Consider the following 24854-nt stretch of genomic DNA (forward strand, 5'->3'; position numbering starts at 1 on the left):
GGTAGAAACTGAAAGTGGTCTCCTGGCAAAGTTCGCGTAACCCCTCCAGCCAGATGTGCCGTCGTTAGGTAATGCCAGAGTGATTAACATTACTCCTCTTTCCATGTGCGTGCATCCGCCGTTTTGTTGACATTCCGTGTCTTCTATTGTTAGTTGTAAGTAGGCATTTTGGTAAGTAATTACCGATGATGACAAAATTCAAAAGGTTTGAAGTCTGTTAAGCTTCTCTATTTGCCCTTTGAGATTATCGTAAAATAATTCCCAACATATATCTTACTTACTATGGTTTGTATTACTGTCACTAAGAAAAACTCTATGTATAATTCTTACATACATACATAAAATCACGCCTCTTTTCCGGAGGTGAAATTCTTTGTCTTATAATATTCCGATATTGGGTTATATACCTATTTTTTTTACAATTTGGCCTTTCACTCTTTACAATAACGTGGGCTCTGTCTTCCCCGTAAGGGATAAACACGTGACTATATGTATGTATTTTTACAGGTATGCCAAAGCCTCAAACCGGTGGCGGTCTCCACAAATGAGATATTATGCGGATTTATTCTCTATGATGAAACAATAATGGCACAACTTCAAGGGTAAACCACGGCTAATCAACAATTAACGAACATCCGTGCGAATTCGGAGATCGAAACAATGCCGAAGATTACATATGACTTGTAATAATTTCATAATAATGGAATAAAACCTGAGAAGTGGTACAAGTGGTGGGTGAGTACCAACAAACTGGTGAATATTTTTGGAACCGTAACATACATATAATCACTTCTTTATCTCTTACGGAGTAGACAGAGCCAACAGGTGGAAAAAGGCTAAGGGGCCCAGTTCAGCTGTATGGCTCATGGATGGAATTGAGGTTCAAATAATGACATGTTGCTCGTCCATCGCCCAATAAAAGAAGCCCTACGTGATAGAGCCATCAGCTTCGAAAAGACTAGAACGTAAATAAATGGTTTTTAGCAGATTGAAAAACAAAAATCAATTTGTATAACATTTTATTTGTCGATTGTTTGACAAAAAAATATGGCTATAATATATTCGGACAGATAGTTAATATATTTATTTATTTACACATCATAATGACAGGATTAAAATAATAAATCACATTTTTCTTCAAAGATATCTTTCATGAAAATATGTATGTGTTTTTATAATATTTTACAGAAACCTATTATCAGGACACGAACATATTTTAATTAAGCTTTTGGAACAATTTACGAACCAACTTTAAAAGCTCAATATATGGTCAATTTAGTTTTCAAAAAAAAATATATATTTTAGACGCTTATTGCTTAATATTTTTGTTTCTATTTTTTCTCTTTATGTCTACATTATTATATGTATGACTACTATTATATTCTATGTATTTAATGCTGAAAAGAGAAGCAGAGTTAAAATGCTAATTTAAAAAAAAATATTGAATTTCATCTGTAACCTTTTTAGGGAACGTTAAATTGCATTATCAAGGTTAATCAGGCATTAAAATAAGTATTTATTTTTCTTGATCCCGATAATTTACACAGCAAAATCATTAAAAAAAAGGCACATAAAATTTGCATTACAATTTGGCACACTTGTTTATTGAGAAAATATTGGCATCATAGAGAAAGCGGCAGTTCTACATTTCCTTTCTGACCCAACGAGTTCACCTAGGTAGACTAAGGAAACCTGCATTGACCTTGAGTGCACCTAGGTGAACTTTAAAAAACATAGATTAGGCGTAAAAAATAATATGACAACAAAATGTAAATCAAATCAAAACAATTTAGTAATTAACAAAGTAGATAATTTTAGTAGAAAAATATAACATTAGACTAAAATATTGTTTGTATGGTTGTACGTTAACCAGGTACATTTTGGATAAGTACAGACAGCATAACTTCATCCTACTCGCCCTTGCAACTACTAAGTTACAAAAATCAAGAGTAAATCATAATAGTTGCTTATTAATGATGTAATGTAACAAAATGTTAAACGCGTGCTCATTGGTGAAATAAAATCGCGCTGCCATATTGTTTGACCAATGAGCGTGCTTTCAGTAATACTGGAGCTACACCGCCTTAAATATAGTATCTCTTTTCTTTATTTTTTTATGGTGAGAATCAAGGTAAATTGCCGCGTAAAAACTTGTTAATATATTAAGATGAGTAAATTTATATTTTAGGGGTGGCACCAGCATTATAATAAAACAGATGCGTTATCACAAGGACGAGAGGAGAGATATTAAGATTACATATAAAAATCCTTTTCAAATAAAAAATATTTATTCTCATAGCTATCAATTATATGTATATGAAAAAATATCAGCATAGCTATACGATAACCAAGTTTGATAGTATTAAAATAAGGAACTTAAATTAACATTATTTACAAATCGATAGACAAATAAGCCTTTGACTAGAATTTTAATTCCCTAAGTTTCTAGCAAATGATTTACAATATAAATGATATGGCTTTCAAATTTAATGACCTTATAATGTTAGCATTTTCAGTCCAATAATTCAACCTATTATGAATAGATTTTGAGAACTTTTCTATCTAATCTGATTTAATAAATTTATTAGGGCGTAAACAGTTCTTACTTTACTGTGATTTAAGTTTATTGATTGTAACATTTGTAGTGTATGCAAAAGGATGATTAATTTTTTTTCTTTTACTAAACATTTATCGTAAAATTTATCCTGATTGTATAAGCAAAAGCCAGTGTTGCTCTAACGGTATTTCTAGTAATTTTATTTAAATGTTTAATGACCATATTATTATTAAACGCAGTGTTTCTTTCTCCAACAAGAAATAATATCCAAATAGTATTTTCTTCTAAATCATATAAATTTACAAGAAGTTGTTAGTTCAAATAATCCATTATGAATTCAGCTACCAAGTCAAAAATGTATATTGTTATCCAGGTAATAAATTTGAATAATTATATAGGCCCAACGGATTGCGAGTTTTAAATAAGAGGCAGTGTTAAGTAAAAAAATATACACAATTAAGCCAGCGCCAAAGATTTGGATAAATATAATGTCGCAAAAAAGAATTGTAACCTGTAATTCCTTTTTGTATCTTGTTAAAACTGCGTAAAGATATGCAACATCGCAGATTAAAAAATTTATATTTTAACTTTAAAGTTTAAACATTTCAATATTTCACAGATATTTTTCCTAAACTAATTTTTATGTTAGTTAGAACCCATTCGAGGAAACAATAATATTTATCGTTTCCTATAAAAATTGTGCGTAACGTGCCTATAGCAGTGTCATTAAATCTACAGGGACGCCTATATCATTATGTTACAAGGCTAATGCTGGATGTTTTTATCTAGTACAGATCTGTAATACTTCTATACATATCTTTTCCGTTTAATTACTATATATCTGAGAAACACGGTTTAAGATAGTAATATTTTTGACATACCATAATTTTTGGGAACCAGTGGCGTAAATATGGCAACAGTACTACTCGTACATATTAGTACCTGTACTGTTGAAACTGATATCACAAATATCTACTTTTGGTATCAATACCAAACCGCATGAAGCCTCTTACTGTCTTACTCGGTGTGTTCTTCATATCAGTTCTAATTCGTGGCTAATTCTCAAAATATTTAGATAGTTTGCCACTAAAATGTATCCATCGTATAGAACCGAAGTCAGGTCAATTAGAAAGACCTTTTTTTCAATTTCGATTTATTTTTGTATGCGATCAATTATATACGAGATTCACAGATCAATCTGACTCTTATAATTTTTTTTTATATTATATATTTTTTATTCCAAGTCACTTAATTTCCTGGATAATGATAGTGTAGTTTTGCACAAATCAGCGAATAATATCTCTACACTCGTCCTGTTTCAGCCTATCTGGTTAATAAAGACAGAAATGTCAGCAGCATTTAGAAATCCATTATTTTCAAATATTTGATAATAATTTTCAATATCCCACTTCAAAGGCGCATCCAATGTTCCTATTTAACCTTACATTAAAAAATATACTAGATCTATATATTATTATCACAACAGACTTCTCCTACAATTCGTTTTCCATATATTAATATAATTTGAGCCTTCTATACATAACATATAGTCATTATTTGAACACATGCATACCCTGTGTTCAAGGGCTTTTCAATTATTTGACACTAATATTCATAACATGAAGAAACTACTTCACTACAAATTTATTTACAATTTATATATTTTTTATATCTAATTGATTTCATCTATTTAAGTTATATAATTTGCGTGATATTTCAAATCTACATCTCTATTTACTATGAATATTTAAAGTTAATCCAGTTATTCCAAAAATGTCAATTCATTTTCGTTTCTTGATTTTTTTTCGGCCTTTTTTGATTTAACGTAATACTCGAGCTCAATAGCATCTAATAGATCTGAAATTACTGAACAAATGTCGGAAATTTTTTTGTTACTACATAATCTTCTATTTGATGGGACCTTATAATATGCTATATATATTATTTTATCATGTAGCAAATTGTAAGCATATTTTGATGAAGTTAAATATTTTATAAATTATTTTTGTTGTAGGTATAACATCGTTTTGAGATCATTTCAAATAGGCAGGGCACATTACACGCTATATTTAACCATATTTCGTTGTATTACGTTTCAAAATTGAATGTCTTGAAATTTCTATTGCACTTTGCCATTTTATATAATAAAGATCTTTCGCGATCTCAATTCTACTATTTTTTATTATGAATTAGTGTCAAAATTGTCAATTGTCTGGGTATGCGGTTATTTCATATGATAATTCAGCTTAGTTATTAGTCTTAATACAAAATGACGTTTTTCGTCAGTTTACTGCATTGCAATGACGCCGTGCATTGTGAGAAAGGCGTGAAGATCCCGAGGTACCTGTAAGTTGAAAATATTTAAGAATAGGCCAAATAGTAATCATATTTGAAGCGTTTTAAAAAGACAGACATTTCCATGTCTACCTGTCAATAAGACTGAGTAAAGGTAGTTTGTAAGTCAATAAACTTTGTTTGTCTCCAGTGTTCATCAATCTGAGATGTTAACACAATATGTTATATTTTTATAATTTGTACCTATTATTGAATTGTTGAAAAAAACATTTCTTTTTTTTACTTTTACTTTATATTTCCAGGGACGTAGGTAAAAATAAAACATATACTATATACAAAGTAACTATATAACAATAATAAACATGAATAATTATAAATTTTAAGCTTTCAGTGGAAAGTAGGGGAATTCCCCCTTGAGGTTAACCAAATTTTATTTTTAATTCATAAAGGAAGAATGAAAACATATGCTACCCCAACCACCCTTCATCCTCCTACCATTAGTTTTATTCACATACTCTAAGAGTGAAATCCCGGTTTTTGCTACTAATCGAGCCAGTGATAAGAGAATTAGGAAGTAAAAATATTTTACCTGTGATGGGTGATATTTGGCCCCGTGCCTGGCCAATGCCAAGGCCGCTATACACGTGAGACGTGGTCGGTAGGCTGAATGCACGATGCTTTCGGCTGGCGCTAAAAAGAATATTACAATAAAAAATAAAAAAAAAAATTTTGTTTAAGTCTCCCTGTCTATCCCATAGCTATTTTAAAAGGCGACTTACGGTTAGGCTAATAAATTTGGGATTCTTCATTTAGGCGATGTGCTAACAAAATGTCACTATTTGAATCTCAATCCCATCATTAAGCCTTACAACTGAACGTGGCCTTTCAGTCTTTTTAAGACTAGTGGCTCTGTCTACACCGCAAGGATATAGGTAATATATATAGTTGCAGGGTAATGGTATGTACGTGTGTGTATTAACATTAACGTTAGCCAGGGGAATGAAGATGAGTGTACAAGTAGTATAATATATGATTGTGAATGTATAATTTGACGGCCTCTGTGGCTCAGCGGTAGTACGCTTGTCTGTGACACCGGAGGTCCCGGCCAGGGCATGATGAGAAAAGAACTTTTTTCTGATTGTCCTGGGTCTTGGATGTTTATCTATATAAGTATTATATTATAAAATATAGTATCGTTGAGTTAGTATCTCGTAACACAAGTTTCGAACTTACTTCGAGGCTAACTCAATCAGTGTAATTTGTCCCGTATATTCAAATTCAAATTCAAATTCAAAATTTTTATTCATTATTATAGGATACTATCATATCGCTTAATAATTGTCGTATGGTTTAACAACTTGGTTGACGTCAAATAAATTACTTAAAAACTAAGTTTACTGCCGCTTCCAAGGCGTCAGTGCAGAAGAAGCGGTAACAAACTGCACTGCAGCATTTTCTTCAACAACGTCAACTTCACAATATTAAATTATACTTAGAATAGAATGTGGACGGGAGAATACATTGTTCATATATTTATATAACTCACTTCCACAAGAGAACAAGAGCGGTGTGACTCCCTCAGCGTCCACGGCGTCTGCGTGTGCGCCGTTGGAGAGCAACTCGCACACAACACCGCACAGTGACTCCTTCCACGGTTCCATGTCTTCTGCAAAAGGATTAAGTTGTCAATATAAATTGAAATGAGTTATATGCCGTGTGATTCCCGGCGACAGAGTTTCAGTTAGCCCCAAAATGTTACGAGATTTGAGTTTAGAGATACTGCCTCAATGATATTAGAGGTTCACGTATTTTATTCATAAAAATAACAACAACAATCAATCTGATAAAAATTGTGTCGAATGTGCGTTATGTAATACAGAGTCAAGCATTTTACCATGCATGTCAGGCCATCTAATTACTTTTTAATAGTAACTATATTTTAGTTAACTAGGTGGCACTAAAAAATATTAAAAAGCTACGTTTGGAGCGACGTACCTACTAACAAATGGACGACTGATAAACTTACGAATAAACTTAAATACAAACATATTATAATCACGTCTATATCCCTTGTGGGGTAGACAGAATAGAATTAAGATTAAGAGGGAAGAAATCCCGTGGATGTCGTAAAAGACCACTAAGGGATAGGCCCTTAGTGGTCTTTTACGACATCCACGGGATAGAGATGGAGTGATCCTTTTTTTTTGTTGGTGCCGGAAACCACACGGATAAACTTACCAGAACTATAATGAAAACAAGAAACTAGAGCTACAATGAGCGGCGTCCGCCTCTTCTCGTCCCACGCGTCCACTTCCAGCCCGCATTCCAGTAAAAGCCGCGTCGTCCGCATACAAGGAAACCTAAATAAAACAAAAAAATATAAAAAAAAAATAATAACGAATGGACAAATTACGTTAGCTTTATGTACTTATATTCACTCGAATTATGAAGACAAAATTAAAAAAAGTAAAGACACTATTAAAATTTTGACCAAATGTCTATCGCTAAAAGTAATATACGTCATCGTTTTCTTCATATTTGATAAAGTCCTTTCTGAGAAGCCGATATTCAACCCTATGACCACTGTTTCGGAGAGAAATTGAGATAATTCAGAAAAAAGGATTACATAATAAATAAGTTTAAAAAGATAACACTTAACGCATCCTTAATGTTTTTAAAACATATATATAAATCATACATAACATATATATGATAAAAAATCGTATGAGATTAATCCCACTTGGGATAAGTTCACCATAACATATACCATAACATAAGTAAAATCCAGTAACTGTATAATATTATATATGTTTAAACTGCAATAGAATACAACAATTAGTTAATATAAAAACTTTAATTATCAAAGTCTATTTAACGTTCTCTAAGTACTATTTTGTTATTACAATATATGTTTATTGTTGCAGAGCTATTACAATTGCATGTTTCCCCAACAAGTAAATAAATATAAAGTACTTAATTAATGATACTTACTGACACACGTCGCTCGTATGGAAATCATCGACCGGGGTTTGCCTGTTGACTGCCAAATGTAAAATAGTTTGTCCAGAACGCAATCTCACGTTCCTTAGGTTGAACACAGCGCGGCGAACTGATCTGCATGTTTCCTGTTAATTAATGATTTTTGAGATGCCTAAAGTTCTTACGAAAGTCTTTTTTTTATATTCACCATATAAATAACAATATACGCTCAGATTACTAAAGGCAATCAAACTAATAGATGGTCCCTTTCTGTTACAGGAGCTAAGTCGTTACAAAGAATTACATGCGGCCAGTAGTAGTACACACTTTTGAGCCTTACATATTTTAAAAGTCAGATTACAGTACCTACTCGTACTCGTTTCTAAGGAATATCTTCAATATCAATCAAATATTTCATTTACAAAATTATGCACCCATTACTAAAATTTATCTGTGAGTTCCTGGGCTCTTAATTAGGAAAAGTTTAAGATATAATATATTCAATAAAATTGCCAAAAAAAAAATTAAGATAAGAAAAAGAAAAATATATATTTTTTATGAAACTCACTTCACTATTCCCGTCATTCTCCAATAGTCTAGCAGCCACTGCGACCAAATAAAGCGCCGTCCGCACATTGCTCTCGTATTCCTCCTGCAACAACATTCCGCGGACCAAGGTCTTCGCTTCAATACTTGTGGCGTACGGTACCAATGGATGGTGATCTATGTTAGTGTTTATGTGTTGAGAAGCGCTAGTATAAGCAGACGTGTTTTGGACTGGTTTTTTTTAATAAATTGAATTTTTTAGATTAAGAATATTAAGACGATTAAATAAAATATATATAAAGAGTATTTTGCAGAATTTTCTTTAAGGTATGAAGCTTTATCTTCGGGTCGATAATTAGGACCACATCAACCGGGTATTGTTTTCAGTACCGTAAAATAAAACCTTCGAATTCGATCCACAGGTTAAAAATTCCCCAAAATATAAATCAGTGCATGGTCTTGTCATCAAACAATTAAATTTTTTAAAATACTCTGCGTATTTGTGGCTGCGTTCTCAAATTCTATGTTTCGGATATCGGAGTCAACTTTGCAACATTTCTTTACTCTAGAAGGAATCATGATTTGAAAGAGAAACTCTTTATCACGTCTATACCCCTTGCGGGGTTGACAGAGCCTTGAAAAGATTGATAGGCCATGTTCAGCTTTTTGGCTTGATGATAGGATTGAGATTCAAAAAGTAACAGGTTGCTAGCCCATCGCCTAAAAGAAGAATCCCAAGTTTATAAGCCTTACGACATCCATGAGACGAAGTGGTCCTATTCTTTTTTTTTTTCATTGGTGCCAAGAACCACACGGCATTACCTACTTAGAGAATTATTTAATTAAACACATTGACTTTTTGTTGCTTCTCCCTTTTTTGTCCAAAACAAGTCCAGCCGAAAGCAAATTTAATTCGTCATTTAACCATAATACACTAAATAACTATAAGTATACTTATACTAACAATATAATGCACATCGAACACTTAATTGCATGCCTTTGTTCCTAATCTAAAACAAGAATAACCTTTCACATTGCATTATACTATTTATAAATACTACGTACAGGTATTAAACGTGCACGTAACGTACCTACCTTTATTTTATCTCGGACGTTCCAAATCATGTTACAATTATCATCGCACAAAAAAAAATTAAACAAGGGTACGTTACGTGCACGTTTAATACACTCGCTCCTTAATATCTGTCGCAGCAACTAAGATATAAGACACTTTCTCTCACAATAAGACACTTTCATAGAGTGCGATGGTGGCAGATATTTATAATCACACGATATCTATAGCCTTAGACCGTTATTAGAGACCCTTGAAGAAAACGCGCGCAAATTTTACAATGCATACTTTCTTCCTCTTTAAATATCGAACACGTTCTATGTTTTTTTTTCTTTGTTTGCTATTTCAAAAAAAATAGGCTATTCAAAAAAAGAAATAATTCCCTGTACGTACTACCACTTTAATAAGTTACACCGATGTACGTCCGTCCGAGATAAAACAAGCGAACGTAACGTGCACGTTAAATACCTGTATTATTTTATAAATAGTAAAACAACAATGTCAATAACAAAGGCATACCCCGGGGGCTCCTCTCCACAGTGATGAAAATGCAACCGGGAATAAATCTAGGAGGACAAGTAAGACCACAATGTCTACAAACAAAAATTATTTCTAACAGTGTGCCTTCATGGATATTGCCTTTAGCAAACAGTATAAAATAATAAAATATACTATCTTTACATCATTCCTTGGTCACAGAAAACTTACAGTACACAAACGCCATCATTTCTGTGTGACGGTGTAAAGTAACGCATAACAGACAAATTTCTACGGCGCATAGTATTTAGTGTGCATTTTACGCATTACGCTATTCTAATTAAATCACATAACATCTAAAACGTGAAGAAATCTATCTACGTGTGATACCTTGAAAGCTACGCAAGGTCGGTTGTGAAGGCGGTACTTACATATGTAGGGGGAGAAATAATTCGGCTCGACCGCCACCAAAGGCAAGATCTTCCGCCAGGCTAAGTGTAATGCCTGGGGAACCGCGCGACAGACGATGTTGAGTCAGAGGTTGTATTTTTGCTCCAATCCGTGAAATCTTTGTAATCGCGATTTAGATTATTCGCTGCTATTAACGGACGCGTCAATTTCTTCAGACAATTTGTGTGTGACGTTAGTGATGTCGCCACACATACAACCAAATCTGACCCAACTTTTCTACTTATTATGAACCCATAAGACTCCATTAAATTCACTCAATTAGATATACCAAATAATTAATGGCCTTTGGGTCATTTCGATCGCTTTGCACCAAGTTTTGTAACCAGTTTAGTACTTTAAACAACTTTAAATAATACCATGCCTATAACAAATTTGAATCAAACTTAAAAGGGTACAAATGAGAACGCGCAAATCAAAGACAAAAAAGTACGAACGAATTGAAAACCTCCTCCTTTATTAAAGTCGGTTAAAAAACCATCTCATCAACTTACTTTGAGGCTGTGGCGATATTTTGGGATAATACAGTTTAAACATTTTATAATTGTAGGTACCGCCTCTCCAACTTACCTCGTCAAAGATAATGGTATTATGCATAACGTTAGCATAAGAAACAAAAGGTACATACTATTAGCGCGTCCGGATCGTGGTTGACTTGTGGTTTCTCCAGTCTTTTCGTGCCTCTTCTCAGCTCTTCTGCGCATGCTTCTAACACGTAACATACCTTTACAACAAAAACAATAGTCATAAATCTTTCTTAAAGTAATAATATAAGGTAATTTATTTTTGTACCGAATAAATTCAAAATTGATCGACCGATTTTGAGAGTGTGCTTATCTTTGTGTCAATAATACCCGTGGAAACGAAACTATGAAGAAAATGTGGTATATTATAAAAGAAATTGTCCGATCAATCGACGCACATCCGATACCACTGTTTATAGAAATCTGTAATTTGTCTTGCTGGTTCTTAAAACATGGGAGGATATAGGTACGTACGTAAAAAAATGAGATTTCGAAGCCACGGCTGAGAAGGTTTGGAAGGAAATTACACAAATAGATTAGGATTTAAATAACTGAACGTGGCCTATCAGTCTTTGCGGGACTGTTGGCTCTGTCTACCCCGCAAGGGATATAGACGTGATTATATGTATGTATGTATTAAAATCTTAAAAATATTTACCTGTACAAGTGGCAGTTCAATACCGATGTGTATCATTTGTGAAAACACTTGAGCGAATCTGAGCAGATCTTTCACAACCGACACCTGGATATAACGAGAAGACTTCATAAAAATAAAGTTCCTAATGACAATTCATTTTTATATAAATATATAATGCACCTCAATTTTCTCTCATTTACACACAAGTTACGCTACAATTCTGGTTAAAATTCAATTCAAATAAGTGGAATGTATCCGATATAATACACCGGTACACCACCGAGAGAGGTCCGGATTTCGGAACACGCGCGACCCAACACTCGCTCCCGAACAGTCAGGCCTTCCCGAGGAAGTCTATTGGCATTCTGTCTATTTTTACTTTAGTATATCTATCGCAGACACTACGATATTAGACACTTTCTCTTACAACAAGACACTTACATAGAGTGTGCAGGTGGCAGATATTTTGTAATAAGCATAATCACACGATAACAATAGTCTTGGACCCATAGTTGCGACGCTTGCAAGAAAACGCGCGCAAATTTTACAATTCATCACTATATTTAAATATAGAACACGTTTTATTTTTATTTATTTTTTTCTCTGCTTGCCATTTCGAACAAAATAGGCTATTCAAAAAAAAAAAAAAGAAAGAATCCCCTGTAACACGAATCGAAAATTCAAACTAAGAACGCGTCACCAACCTCGTTGCTCTGCCTGAGGGCGAGCGCGTGCCGCCACAGAGCAAGGCAGCGGTCGAAGCGCGCCTCGTCCGCGAACACGGCGCCGCGGAACACCACCGGGTGCGGCAGGTCGGGGCACGCGCGGCCCAGCACCCGCTCGCGGACCGTCAGCCCCTCCATGTGGAGCGCGTGCGCGTTGCCGTGGAGCCGCTCTACTTCCTGATTATGTAAACAAATAATTTTGAAAATCGAAATTGTCTAATAATAGGGATGATGACAAGGTTTCAGAACAATATAAATTTGTTATTAATAATGATAGAATACATTTAATTACACTTACGTGAATTTTTAAGTTTAATTTTGACGCCATAAATGTTTTATATTCATTCAATTTACGATGAGAAGTCGATTTTAGAAATTCAATATTTTTTTAAAATATCTACGCCATCAGTGAATAAAAAATATGGAACTTTTATTAAGAAATCATATGCGTAAATGTAATAATTAAGGTAGCTGCCAAACAAATAAGGTTCATGATGCGAACGAGAAACTCAGGTGTGACGTCACATTAATGTAGCGTTTTGTAAGAGGCGTTGTGGACTCTCCTCAACAATATGTTATGTACTTCGTTTTATCTCCGACAGCTTTTTGTTTATTGATGCAATAATTTCACGAATGTTTTAATTGTTGTGAAACTAAATAAATGAAAAACAAAACAAAAATAAGTAATTATTCCTATTCATCATACAATTTAATTTAATTCGATTTTTTACAGTTTCACAGAGCACAGGTCAGCATGGAGCCACGGTAAGTGAGAGAATACATGGTGAGAAACTACTGAGAAACTACTCATTCAGATAACAGGACGTGTAAAGAAGCTAGGGTAGGTAGTGAACAGATGGTTCTAAAGCAATACAGCTAAGATTACAAATAGAAACACACTCTGATGGTGAAAATCCATAATGATATTGTAAATGTGAAAGTATGTTTATGTTTTAGTATTCTACATACATTACATACAGTGTGCAGTACAGAGAAGGACATAGGGTACTTGTATCGGAAGTCAGCTAGTCATTCCATATTTAAAAAAAAAAACCTGGATTGAACGTACCTCTATGGTAGTGCTTTCCTTCCAATTGTCATAAGCGGGTATAGGCTCAGCCGGCTTCTTCAACATCAGTCCGTATCTCGTGTCGTAGCGCATCGCCATTGCTCTGTGCAGGTATTGGTACGCCATCTTTAAAAAAGAGAAAATTATCATCGAATTAAAATGCTCAAAAAGAAAATGAACGTTATTCTGTCAAAAAATTAAGTTACCTTTAAGGCTAATCTGCTATTAAAGGGGTACTTAACAAGAACCTCTTATTGTTTTAAAGTCTTTATTAGGTATATTCATCTACCTGTCGATCCGCAAAATATCTCAAAAGTTCATGGATCAATAAAAATCACACTTCGTTCCTAGAATACATCTTTCCACTAACCACGATCGCTGCATACTTTTTTCGCTTTATCCACATTTTTCATCCCATTCGTGGAAGCTCATTGTTTCAGGGTACTCTTTGATGTCTTCACGTCCTCAATTTGACTTTTTAAATAAAAAATGAAACCATATGCACTTACTCTTAAACAATAATACTCCTTGTCATTAGCAAACGAAGCTCCCAAAAGCTCAAACGCCTCTATAGCCTGCGCGCGAGTCACTTCCGGCCGCGCCGCCAGGATCTCTACAACTGATGCGCGTGCGCGTTCCGCCGCACATTGTAGTGGGGTCATACCTGCAAAAAAATATTATTTGGTTAAATTGGTTCAAACTGGCATCATAGCTGAAAATAGAAATGATTGGTCAATCTTTATCATTTATGATGATTTAAAAGGTTTTCTTATACAATGGTATGCTAGTCTGTCTATGGGCACAGCTCCTAACATTTTTATATGAAAATAAACCAATACAAAAATATCCTAGCTGATTTTAAACAAACTAGCTACTAATGAATTTAAAATTTACAACGTCGCAAATTCAGTTGTTATCGACCTTGTAACAAACCGTTCTAAATCCACTAACGAAAGAAAAAAAAACTAAAAAAAAAACCGCTCATAGATTTATTATACCTAATCATTACTCACTCAGCCTGAGTCACAAAAAATATTTAAAAAAAAACCTACCATTCTCATTTGTGAGTATTTTAGCGTTGTGATCTATTAGTGCCAAAACTACTTCAGCATGTCCACACTCCGCTGCGAAATGTAACGCCGTAGCACCACATAGGGCCCTTTCGTCCACTCTCGCGCCGCTGTCTAATAGAAACTGCACCTGAAATAAACAAACATACATTTAAGTTTACCTGGATAATGTTGCATAATGCGATAAGACCGCCTTCTGCGCATCACCTTATTAAGGAATGATACATACATATGTATAATCACGTCTTTATCCCTTACGGGGAGCCAACAGTCTCTAATAAACTCTAAAAGACTGAAAGGCTACATTATGATGATGGAATTGCGATTCATATAGAGAAAGGTTGCTAGCCAATCGCTTAAAAGAAAAAATCTAAGTTTAAAAAGCCGTGACTGGCTTGGATAATCTGCACGAGGTTTTTTTTTCAAAGATTTAAGTGCGTTTGACCTCAGGTCAAAGTAAGCAAGGTCCCTAGGCATTATTTGTGCACCAGCACGCATTCACAAATAATGTCTATTCCCTTTTGTTTTGAAAATCACCAAGTTATATGTATCGGGGAGGGAATTCCAATCAAACCAATCAAAGCGGTTCGCATGATAAAAGATTTAGCGAATCCCAAGGTGCGAAGGGTGGGTATATCTTACTAACTAGCAAAACTATATATATATATATATTTATGCAGCAGGCACCAACCAGCACGGAAATTGGCAATAGATGAATGTGTCTATGGAATAAACATAAATTCAAGTTACCCTGGACGTAATAACATAATGTGATAAGGCCGGCTTTTGCGCATCGCCTTATAAAAAAAATGACACCTCTGATAATGCTATATCAGTATCGAAAAATTGGGCTTCGCAAATTTTATCCTTTCCAATGTATGTTTACACGATATCCATAAAATAGAAAAGATTTTTTTTCAAAATTGGATACCATATTTTATTTTTAATGAAGACAATGTGCATTCGTCGACGATTTAGACTTAAGAGATCTACATTTGTAAATTGAGGTCCGGTGAACATGCTACAGTGTAGTTTGTTCCGCCGCTTATTCTACACATGTGCTTTGGAAGCGGTAGTAGATATAATTAGATTTAAGTGTTGTGACGTCAATAAGTGATACATTGTATCCATTTTTGAAAATTAATCTATTGTAATAAACTTGGGATTCTTCTTTTAGGCGATGGAATAGCAACCTGTTATTATTTAAATCTCAATTCCAAGCTATACGGCTAATCGCTAACTTTCAGTCTTTTCTAGACAGTTGGCGCTCTTTCTACCCCTCAAATGAATGTTTGTATGGAAACATGTATTAGTATCATTTATCACTTGAAAAGCTACATAACTCAGCCAGTCAATAATGTAGTATAGTAGCAAACGTCAAGTAGTATTTGATAACAACTACTCCATGATAACAGTTGCCTACTTAATTATGTTACGCCTCTTATCAATAAGTTAATGGTAGTGTATGGCTTTATCATGTGAATACACATAATGAAGTTTATTTATTTTTAATAACGTTGTAAAATATATGTATATTAGCTCTTCTCCGCTGTTTCGCTCACGTTTAGTTAGTTAGTGACGTCATTTATAATATTCATTGGGTACTGATTTTTTTTCAACGTAAAAGAGAACTTAATCCCTGCTAAATATGCGAAATTCAACGAAAATAAAATTGTTTTAGTAAACATATGTATACATATTTAAAAGATATAGAACGAAAGAAACAAACAAACTCTTACAATAATACAAAAAAATTCTATAAAATTGATTTATTTTATTTATAAATAATGCAGGTATTAAACGCGCACGTAACGATCTTTATTATATTGATTTACTAGCGACTTGGCCCGGGTTCGCACGGGCAACATTCCTCTTGAATCACTCTTTTTTTTATTGTCTATATATTAAAAAACTGCATCAAAATATGTTGTGTAATTTTAAAGATCTAAGCATACATACAGACATAGGATGCGATGCGATGCGAGAAGCTACTTTGCTTTATACTATGTGTGTGTTCTCAATGATGTTCACAGCATGAAAATTTTGTACAGTCACATAATATTGCAAACATATTGCTCCCCAACTGTACAGCATTACGTAGGTATGCATTTCCATTTTTATCACGTTATCTGCTGATAATATGTAGTATGATAAATATATTTCTATTGTAATAAGGATAAGTATTACATCATAGGATTATATTACGTGGGATAACGGGTATGCGGTGTGGTTCCCGGCACCAATACAAAAAAGAATAGGACCACTCCATCTGTTTCCCATGGATGTCGTAAAAGGCGACTAAGGGATAGGCTTACAAACTTGGGATTCTTTTTTAGGCGATGGGCCAGCAACCTGTCACTAGTTAAATCTCAATTCTGTCATTAAACCAAATAGCTGAACGTGGCCATTTAGTCTTTCAAGACTGTTGGCTCTGTCTACCCCGCAAGGGATATAGACGTGACCATATGTATGATAACGGATATGTTTTGTTTAGTTTTATCTTCTTACTACCGCAGCTCCACTCGCGTATAACGAATACTCCCATTAATTTCCGTTTCCGTGGGAATTTCATAAAATTCTCTCTTAGTGCACCCTGGACCACATAAGGAAACTACATGTCGAATTTCAAGTCAACCAAGTTGTTTGGATTGTGCGTTGGTTAGTCAATCGGTCAGTCAGTATTCTCTGTAATAGTTTTGCAAACAAAATTCATATTTGTTCAACATCTAAACTAATATTATAAAGCTGAAGAGTTTGTTTGTTTGTTTGAACGCGCTAATATCAGGAACTAATGGTTCGAATTGAAAAATTATTTTAGTGTCGAATAGACCATTTATCGCGATATAATAACATCACGCTGCAACTATTAGGGGCAAAGAAATAATGAAAAATGTGAAAAAAAAAACGAGGAAAATTATTCATCCTTGAGGGCTTCAATGATGCCCAAAATAACTATTCCACGCGGACGAAGTCGCGGGCACAGCTAGTTTATTATAATGCGTATTTTTGATGGCACTCTTGGTGTAAAGTTGGCTATTCTGTGGTCTTTTATCTTCAATTTGATTTAATTTTAGAATAATAGCTCCCCCTAATCTAAATTTTGGGCCCAAAAAGACTTACCACATCGAAATGTCCTTTATACGCGGCGATCATCAAACACGTATTGTTATACTTATTCGCCTTGTGTATATCAGCGCCATGCCTGACCAGGTATTTCACTATATCCAGTCTTCCATCGAAGCAGGCGGCTCTAAGGGGGGTACTTAAAGTTTTGGTAGCGTGGTTAACGTTAGCCCCACCGCGGACTAGACGCTTGACGATGCCAAGATGGCCGGCGCCAGCGGCGCACCATAGGGCTGTTGCGCCTGGAAATTAAATAAGGTAATTAAAAAAAAAGCTAACTAAGCAGATATACAAGGAGAGTGTGGAGGGAAAGGTCGGAGTGGGAAGACCTAGACGAACGTATCTTGATCAAATTAAGGACGTCCTGGTAAAGGGTCAGGTCAAAAGTACCCGAAACCGCCGAGCTTGTATGAAGAGAGTTATGAATGTGGATGAAGCGAAGGAGGTATGCAGAGATCGTGGCAAGTGGAAAGAGGTAGTCTCTGCCCACCCCTCCGGGAAAGAGGCGTGATTTTATGTATGTATGTATTTTAAAAAATTAGGTAGATGAGGAAAGGTAATAGAGATGGATGTTGTGCTTAGAAAGAAATATGCAAGGGATCGTGGTCGTGGCGAGTGAAAAGATGTACAGTAGAATCCTGTTATAACGACGGCCAAGGGACCGGTGACATAACGTCGTACTAACCGGAAGTCGTATTAAAGGAACAGAAAAAAAAAAATATGTTTTTTATTTATCAAATATTACAGATATATGCCCTTTAGGTGACGAGCAAATAACAAAACTAATTTTAATCAAAATATGTATTTATTAATTAAATCTTCAAATTATGTAAGGATGTGTAATATACCTACATGTATTGTAATGTACTGCTTTCTTATAAGTAAGTATAAATCTATTCTAACAACTTAACATTAGTGCAAGAAGTCTGTATTTTTTGTTTGTTTTCTGGTTTTATTAGTATAGTAGGAAGTACGAACTGCATTATATAAACGAAACATATCGCCAGCTTCTAACCGTTGTATTATAACACTTTTTTCTTCAATGGAGAAACTTTTTCGTTTAGCGGAAGCCATTTAGTGCGCGTCACTCATTACCCGCAAATTTGTACTGCCGTAAAATATGTAAACAGTCAATTTCCAATCAGAGGTGTCGCGCGGGGCGATAGCTGAGATAGCTATTTATTTATATTATTCTTTCTAGGAATTGCATATTTGTAAACACGGCAACGCTCATCGTTGTAACCGGACAATCATGTGTGAAATTCGGTCGTTAAAAGCGGTTGGTCGTTGTAAGCGAAGTTGCAATAAACGAATGTCTTTTCATTCAAGTTATACTAGAACCAAACAAATGCCTAAACTTGCGTCGCTAAAAACGGTTGGTTGCTGTATGCGAAGTCGTACTAAACGGACTACACTGTAGTCGGACAGCTTAGTGATTTTTAATGTATGGACGAATGCTTCCCTTAAATGAGAAGAATTCTTTGTCAAATCCAATTTCAAGTCCATGCGTGTTTTATTGTTATCGCGATGGGTAAGACAATCCTTTTTACGAACAACCCCCCGGTTCTTCACCGGGGAGTGTGGGACGCCTAACACCTAGTGTCAGCCTACCCACTAAAACCCCCCCGTGCGCCCTTCTTGCATTTTTGAGGGCATCATGGGATCGCAGGCAATTCATTACGATGCAGCCGTTAGTATACTCGCATCATAAAAACAAAAATCGTGTGGTTCCCGGCACCAAAACAAAAAAAGAATAGGACCACTCCATCTCTTTTCCATGGATGTCGTAAAAGGCGACTAAGGGATAGGCTTACAAACTTGGGATTCTTATTTTTAGGCGATGAGCTAGCAACCTGTCACTGTTTGAATCACAATTCTACCATTGAGCCAAATAGCTGAGCGTGGCCATTCGGTCTTTTCAGGACTGTTGGCTCTGCCTACCCCGCAAGGGATGTGGACGTGACCATGTGTATGTATGTGTGTAAAAACAAGAAAACAGCGAAGTGGGCATTCGTTCACCACATGAGGGAGGGTCACAATAAGGTATTTAGTCAGTTCACGCAAACGAGGCGTTCCGAATGGAACTTATTTAGATAAGTACGGCGAAGTCTGTCTGTGACACGTTGTTTTCATTACGTTTCCCAACGCTTTGATTAATTTGATAGCTTCACAACTGCGCAGAAGCACACAATTCCTGTTTCTATTTAAAAGTACAATATAGCACTACTTTTATCTAAGACCCAACAAGAAGCTGCCCTCTTTTGTCTCTAACCGCAAATGCTGGATAAGTTGCCAAGTTACGAACTCCAACACCATAGTGTACAGGAATCCTTACACTAACAACTCGATAACAAAGTAATCCAATTGCGCCACTGTTTACGGCAAAACTTTCCAAATTCTCCCACTGTTTGTTTTAATTTCCAAACGCACTGAATGACCTATCATAACAAGAAGATTCGAGCATCACAACATTTCCGGTCATGATTCACGTGTGGATGATATAGAAGAAATGGATCAAGATCATTGTGAACGTGATTCAGATAATTTCTAAGACGCTTACGTATCACAAACATACATAAAATCCTGCCTCTGCCGGTGTGGTGGGCAGAGACTACATGTTTCCACTAGCCACGATCTTTGCTTACTTCTTTCGCTTCATCTCAATCATCGTTCTCTCAGTCAATTTAGGGTAATATTGACCAGACCTTTTGCCAGGACGCACCGAGTTTAATCAAGGTACCTTTGCCTAGTATTTTTATTCACTCTTCTTGTATTTGCTTAGTCAAACTACACTCATTCATCCTTTTTACGTGACGTAGCTTTTACGGGTAACAAATTTCAGTTTTCTTATAGTCCGTCAATTTTTTTTTTGTCAGATACATGCCTAGGACTTCGCATGTCGGAAATTCAGGATTTTAAATTCTTAATATGAGAGTGATAAGTGTTTAGAAGATCCATAGGAAGATAATGATGGACCGATTTTATATTGCCAGCAATAACAGCACATGGTTGACCATGCGATACAGATTGCACAATCCAAAGCAACCGCACGTGTTTCAGCAGCATACAGCCGTCACACAATATGAATTTTCTTGTCCCTCATGGAATATAGAACATAAGTGCGTAAATCTAAGAAACTACATTTATTACTTTATTTATCTTATCGGAAAAGTACAATATTATACCAAAATACACTGCATTTTGTACATGCATGTTGCCACAGTATGTCGCAGATGTATCCGCGAAATCAGCATGACAAACGGTCAAGCGAATCCATGCCATATTAATTAGCTTAAATCATATAATGTGAACAAAGATTATGGCAACATGCCAACACGGCGAAATATAGACGTTCAAATTCAGTTCCTTTGTATGTAAACGCTGGTATTCTAAATTTAAATCAAAACGCGTTCGGAGTAGCGGCCATTAAAAAAAAAAGGAAAGTCAATGCTCGCTACTCGGAAAAATGTGGAACAAGTCTTTGTTTTGTTCGCGTGTTTCAGGCTACTCCTTGTTACATGAATATGAACTTGACAATGAACGTGTAGGAGTTTTTTTAAGGATAAATTTATTTTTGACATTTTATTGAGAGCTGCGGCTGTAACGCCCTTGAAATACAGACCTGTGGGAATTGGTAAATACGCAAATATGACAAGGAGAGAATGAGAAACAGAGAGAGAAAACAATATCTTCAGCCGAGACTAGAGACAGTGTTGAATAAAATGATTATGAAGGAATGAATTTAAACAACAAACAATAATATTTTTACTCTTTGTGTGCACTAACTACATTATTATCAGAGAAATTGATTGTTAGCAAAACCACAGGTTTGATACTGTACAGTCAACAGAAATAAACCTCCCCTCTTTTCTATTAGTGCTGGGAACCACACGGCAAGACGATTATTTCATGAGGCAACAGATTAAAAAAAATACATACCTTCAATTACATATTCATCAAACTTGACAGTGCCTTCCGTCTCCAATCGGACTGGTGGTCGGAACTTCTCCAGCAGTATCCTGACAGCACCCTCTCTGCCATGGCGTGCGGCTGCTATTAACGGTGTACATTTTACTCCATCGCTGCATACATCCTGAAGAGAAAAACTAAGTTTATGGAAAAGAAAATGATGTAGTATACTTATCACAAATGCAAACGAAAAACTAATTCAGTGGTAAAAAATGCTACATACATATATATCTCTTGAGGGATAGACAAAGCCAACAGTCATCAACAGACTGACAAGCCATGTTCAGCTGTTTGGCTTAATAATAGAATTGAGATTCAAATAGTGACAGCTTCATAGCACATCGCCTAAATGAAGAATCCCAAGTTTACAAGCCTATCCTTTAGTCGCCTTTTCGACATCCATGGAAAAGAGATGGAGCGAAAAATACTTACTACCCATACTTGCTCATTACAATATCTCATAAACTATTTGGATGGTAAAGATGAAATTTGGCAGAAAGGTATATTTTTTTAGACTAGACTAGAGGGCATCCGCTAAGAATGCAAAGTACTTCTTTCGCTTCATCTCAATCATCATTCTCTCAGTCAGTTTAGGGTAATCTTGACCTTTCGCCAGGACGCCCCGAATTTAATAAAGGTGCCTTTGCCTAGTATTTTTCGACGCCCTTTGAAAATTCACAGGAAAAGCCAATTAAAGGTTCCTCTGCCTTTTACAATCACAGGAAACGTAGCTTTATAAAATATTGTTGTACATATTGTTATTAATTATTGCCTAATATATAATCTTATATTATTGAAATTTGTAGGTGTGAGTGGTTTTTAAATTTACAAATTTCAATACTGCGCAATATCAAAAATATAAAATACTTCATTTTAAAACTAATTTATAGCCAAGAGAAGAAAAACCAAAACAAATTGACATGTATTGTGATTAACTAATTTTGCTATTAGCTATAATTTATTTTGGAAATATATTTTTTATATAATAGGATGAATAAAGATTGTTTATGTTTAGAGTACAAAAATATTGTTTCTTTAGGTACTGAATACCTGAAAATTACTTTTACATAATCAATCAGTCACGAGTACTATTTAATAAGTACTCATTTTAAATATAATCAAAATCAGTAGCAATGTAAAAAACTTAAATAAAAAAAATACAATTTTACAAGTTACTTTTATTAATAATGGGTTGAAGAATTTGTAGAACTGTTATCCACTGTAATAATAAAGCAAAAAGATTTGTGTTAAAATAAAATCTACAGTACTAGTTTATATAAAAAATTGGCACACAGACAGAATAGACCTTAAATAATGACATAGACTACTTTTTTTCTGGAAATTCCCTCAGGAGCAAAGCCCAGAAGAAAAGCTAGTACATAAACAAATAATCCATCAAACCAAAGTTCACTATCATAAACATATGACATTTTAAAGATAACATAAATTTATCTCTGCCAATGCCAACCTTCAGATCTGTTTGTGAAGTGTATGTGTGTGAGTGTTTGAAGTTCAATGACATGTCATTTACCTGCATTTGCACAACAATATTAGAATTAATTTGCCTAATTTTAAAAACAATGAACTTCTTGAAATTACCAACATTTTGTGCATCTAAAGACTACAGTTTTAAAGGTTATCCATCAATTAATAAGTCAATCAACTTTTATTTACAATAATTTTTGATTCAATCATTGAAAAATAAATCTAAAATGTTAGTTTATCAGTTATTTGTATACAATTATGTAATATTTTAATGTAATATATGAATGAAACAAATGATCTCAAAGCAAAAAAAATAAAAAAGATTTTTTTATTAAAATACTTTGTATTGTAGTACTAATGTTGTCTACTATATTGCCAGACTATACTTGTCTTTTACAGTAATTTTAGTAAATATTAAAATAAGAAACTATACATGTTAGGTCAACAATACAATTAGATAATAAATTGGTACAAAGAAACAAGAAAACCGAGTGCTTTGGAAAAGTAACTGTATTTTATTAGTGAATTTCCTATGAAGGTCTTGCTACCAAGATAATTCGACAGTCAAATTATGATACGACGCAAATTCTTAATTTGACTACGCAGGAAAAATAATTCGTAAATCACGGTTTCTATCCAGCGCGCAAAAGGTAACGCAGTCTGATTTGTACGATAAAAATAGATAGTATGGATCAAAAAAATTAAACATGATGACATTAGGCAAATGAAATGAAGTCTGAAGCTGAGCCCTGTGCTGTGTGTAATACTTACATTATTCAGTAAATCATCTATTTCGTCTGTATTTTTCTCGTATAATAAAGCATAAAGGGTTAGAGACATTCCATCCCTTGCTGCAAAAAACACCCTTTCTCTCAGGGTGGTGTTCAAATCATCTGATAGTTTATATTCCATTATCAAAATGTTTGTAATTAAAATTAAAATCACTCTTTTGTCCACCACTACCACGTTTCACTTTATTTACTTGACGACTTTTCAGTGAAAATTTAGACACACAACACTACTTACAAGAAAATTCGTAAAAACTAAAATAAAAAACATCTGTCTCCCTGCTGACCACAGATAATAATATTTAATGTCTACTGCTGACTGCTGAGCCAATTTTTTTTACAAAAGAATAGTGAAGAAAACTATCCCAAAATTTTATAACAACATAATGTCGACTAAGTGGAAAGTGTTGTTCCCATTCAACTCTTCTCTATGGCCGTATATAAAGAAAGAAAGGCAACATGCTAGCGCTTAATTAAAAAAAACACTGTCCACCCCCGATAAACTATCGCTGTCCCGTTTCACGTCATAATATTGGACTAGTTCCTATGCACTGATAGGCTCGCAGCGTTCTTACTGTGTGCGGCCTGTGAAAGCATGAAAATTTTTTACTATGAAAACCGTTCGTTTGTAAGATTTAAATAAATAAAAACTAAGGATTCCTCTTCTAATACAAAATATTAATTTTAACCCAAAATGCTGTATTTTGATGAAATTACAGTTAACAATTAGTGCAATCATTATAGAAAACAAAAAGAAGCAAAGCTTCTTTGACACCAATCTGTGAAAAAGACGCTAGATTGACAAAATCCTTCTATCATTAAGCCAAACAACTGAACCTGGCTATTAGTCTTTTTAAGACTGTTGGCTCTGTCTTCCCCGCAAGGGATATAGACGTGTTTATATGTATGTATAGTAATTTGAGTAAAAACTTTATATCAGAAGTTCAAAAAACCTCAACATTTGTGGAATTTAGCGCTGAAAGCGTTCCTTTCTTTCTAAGATCGTTAACGATCGCGGACACGCTGCACGTTAAATAAAAATATGGTGTTTACATCATATTTATAGTCGA

The 24854-nt window shown here is 34.6% G+C and overlaps 1 protein-coding gene across 2 annotated transcripts; it reads right to left on the minus strand.

Moving 5' to 3' along the window:
- Window positions 1-1025: 1025 nt before the first annotated feature.
- LOC106132673 (protein fem-1 homolog B) lies at window positions 1026-24129 on the minus strand. Of its 2 annotated transcripts, none has more exons than XM_013332151.2 (15): window positions 23768-24129; window positions 21482-21635; window positions 17540-17784; window positions 14402-14549; window positions 13859-14013; window positions 13350-13475; window positions 12260-12457; window positions 11577-11660; window positions 11023-11118; window positions 8400-8510; window positions 7844-7977; window positions 7091-7212; window positions 6399-6518; window positions 5442-5542; window positions 1026-4901 (listed from the first exon to the last, which is right to left on the minus strand). In XM_013332151.2, the coding sequence occupies exons 1-15, from the start codon at window positions 23906-23908 to the stop codon at window positions 4845-4847; spliced, it is 1992 nt and encodes a 663-aa protein (XP_013187605.1). In that variant the 5' UTR covers window positions 23909-24129; the 3' UTR covers window positions 1026-4844. The 2 variants fall into 2 exon arrangements, with proteins under 2 accessions (XP_013187605.1, XP_013187606.1); XM_013332152.2 differs by having other exon boundaries at window positions 8400-8483; window positions 23768-24127.
- Between the last annotated feature and the right edge of the window lie 725 nt (window positions 24130-24854).

This window comes from Amyelois transitella, chromosome 19 (genome assembly GCF_032362555.1).
Source record: "Amyelois transitella isolate CPQ chromosome 19, ilAmyTran1.1, whole genome shotgun sequence".
Classification (NCBI taxonomy): Eukaryota; Metazoa; Arthropoda; class Insecta; order Lepidoptera; family Pyralidae; genus Amyelois; species Amyelois transitella.

Coding starts and splice junctions, on each gene's coding strand:
- LOC106132673 (XM_013332151.2), bottom strand. CDS start 23,908: ATGGAATATAAACTATCAGATGATTTGAACACCACCCTGAGAGAAAGG. Junction 11,119..11,576: donor TTGAACTGCCACTTGTACAG/GTAAATATTTTT, acceptor TTTGTTGTAAAG/GTATGTTACGTGTTAGAAGC. Junction 7,213..7,843: donor CATACGAGCGACGTGTGTCA/GTAAGTATCATT, acceptor TGTTTTATTTAG/GTTTCCTTGTATGCGGACGA.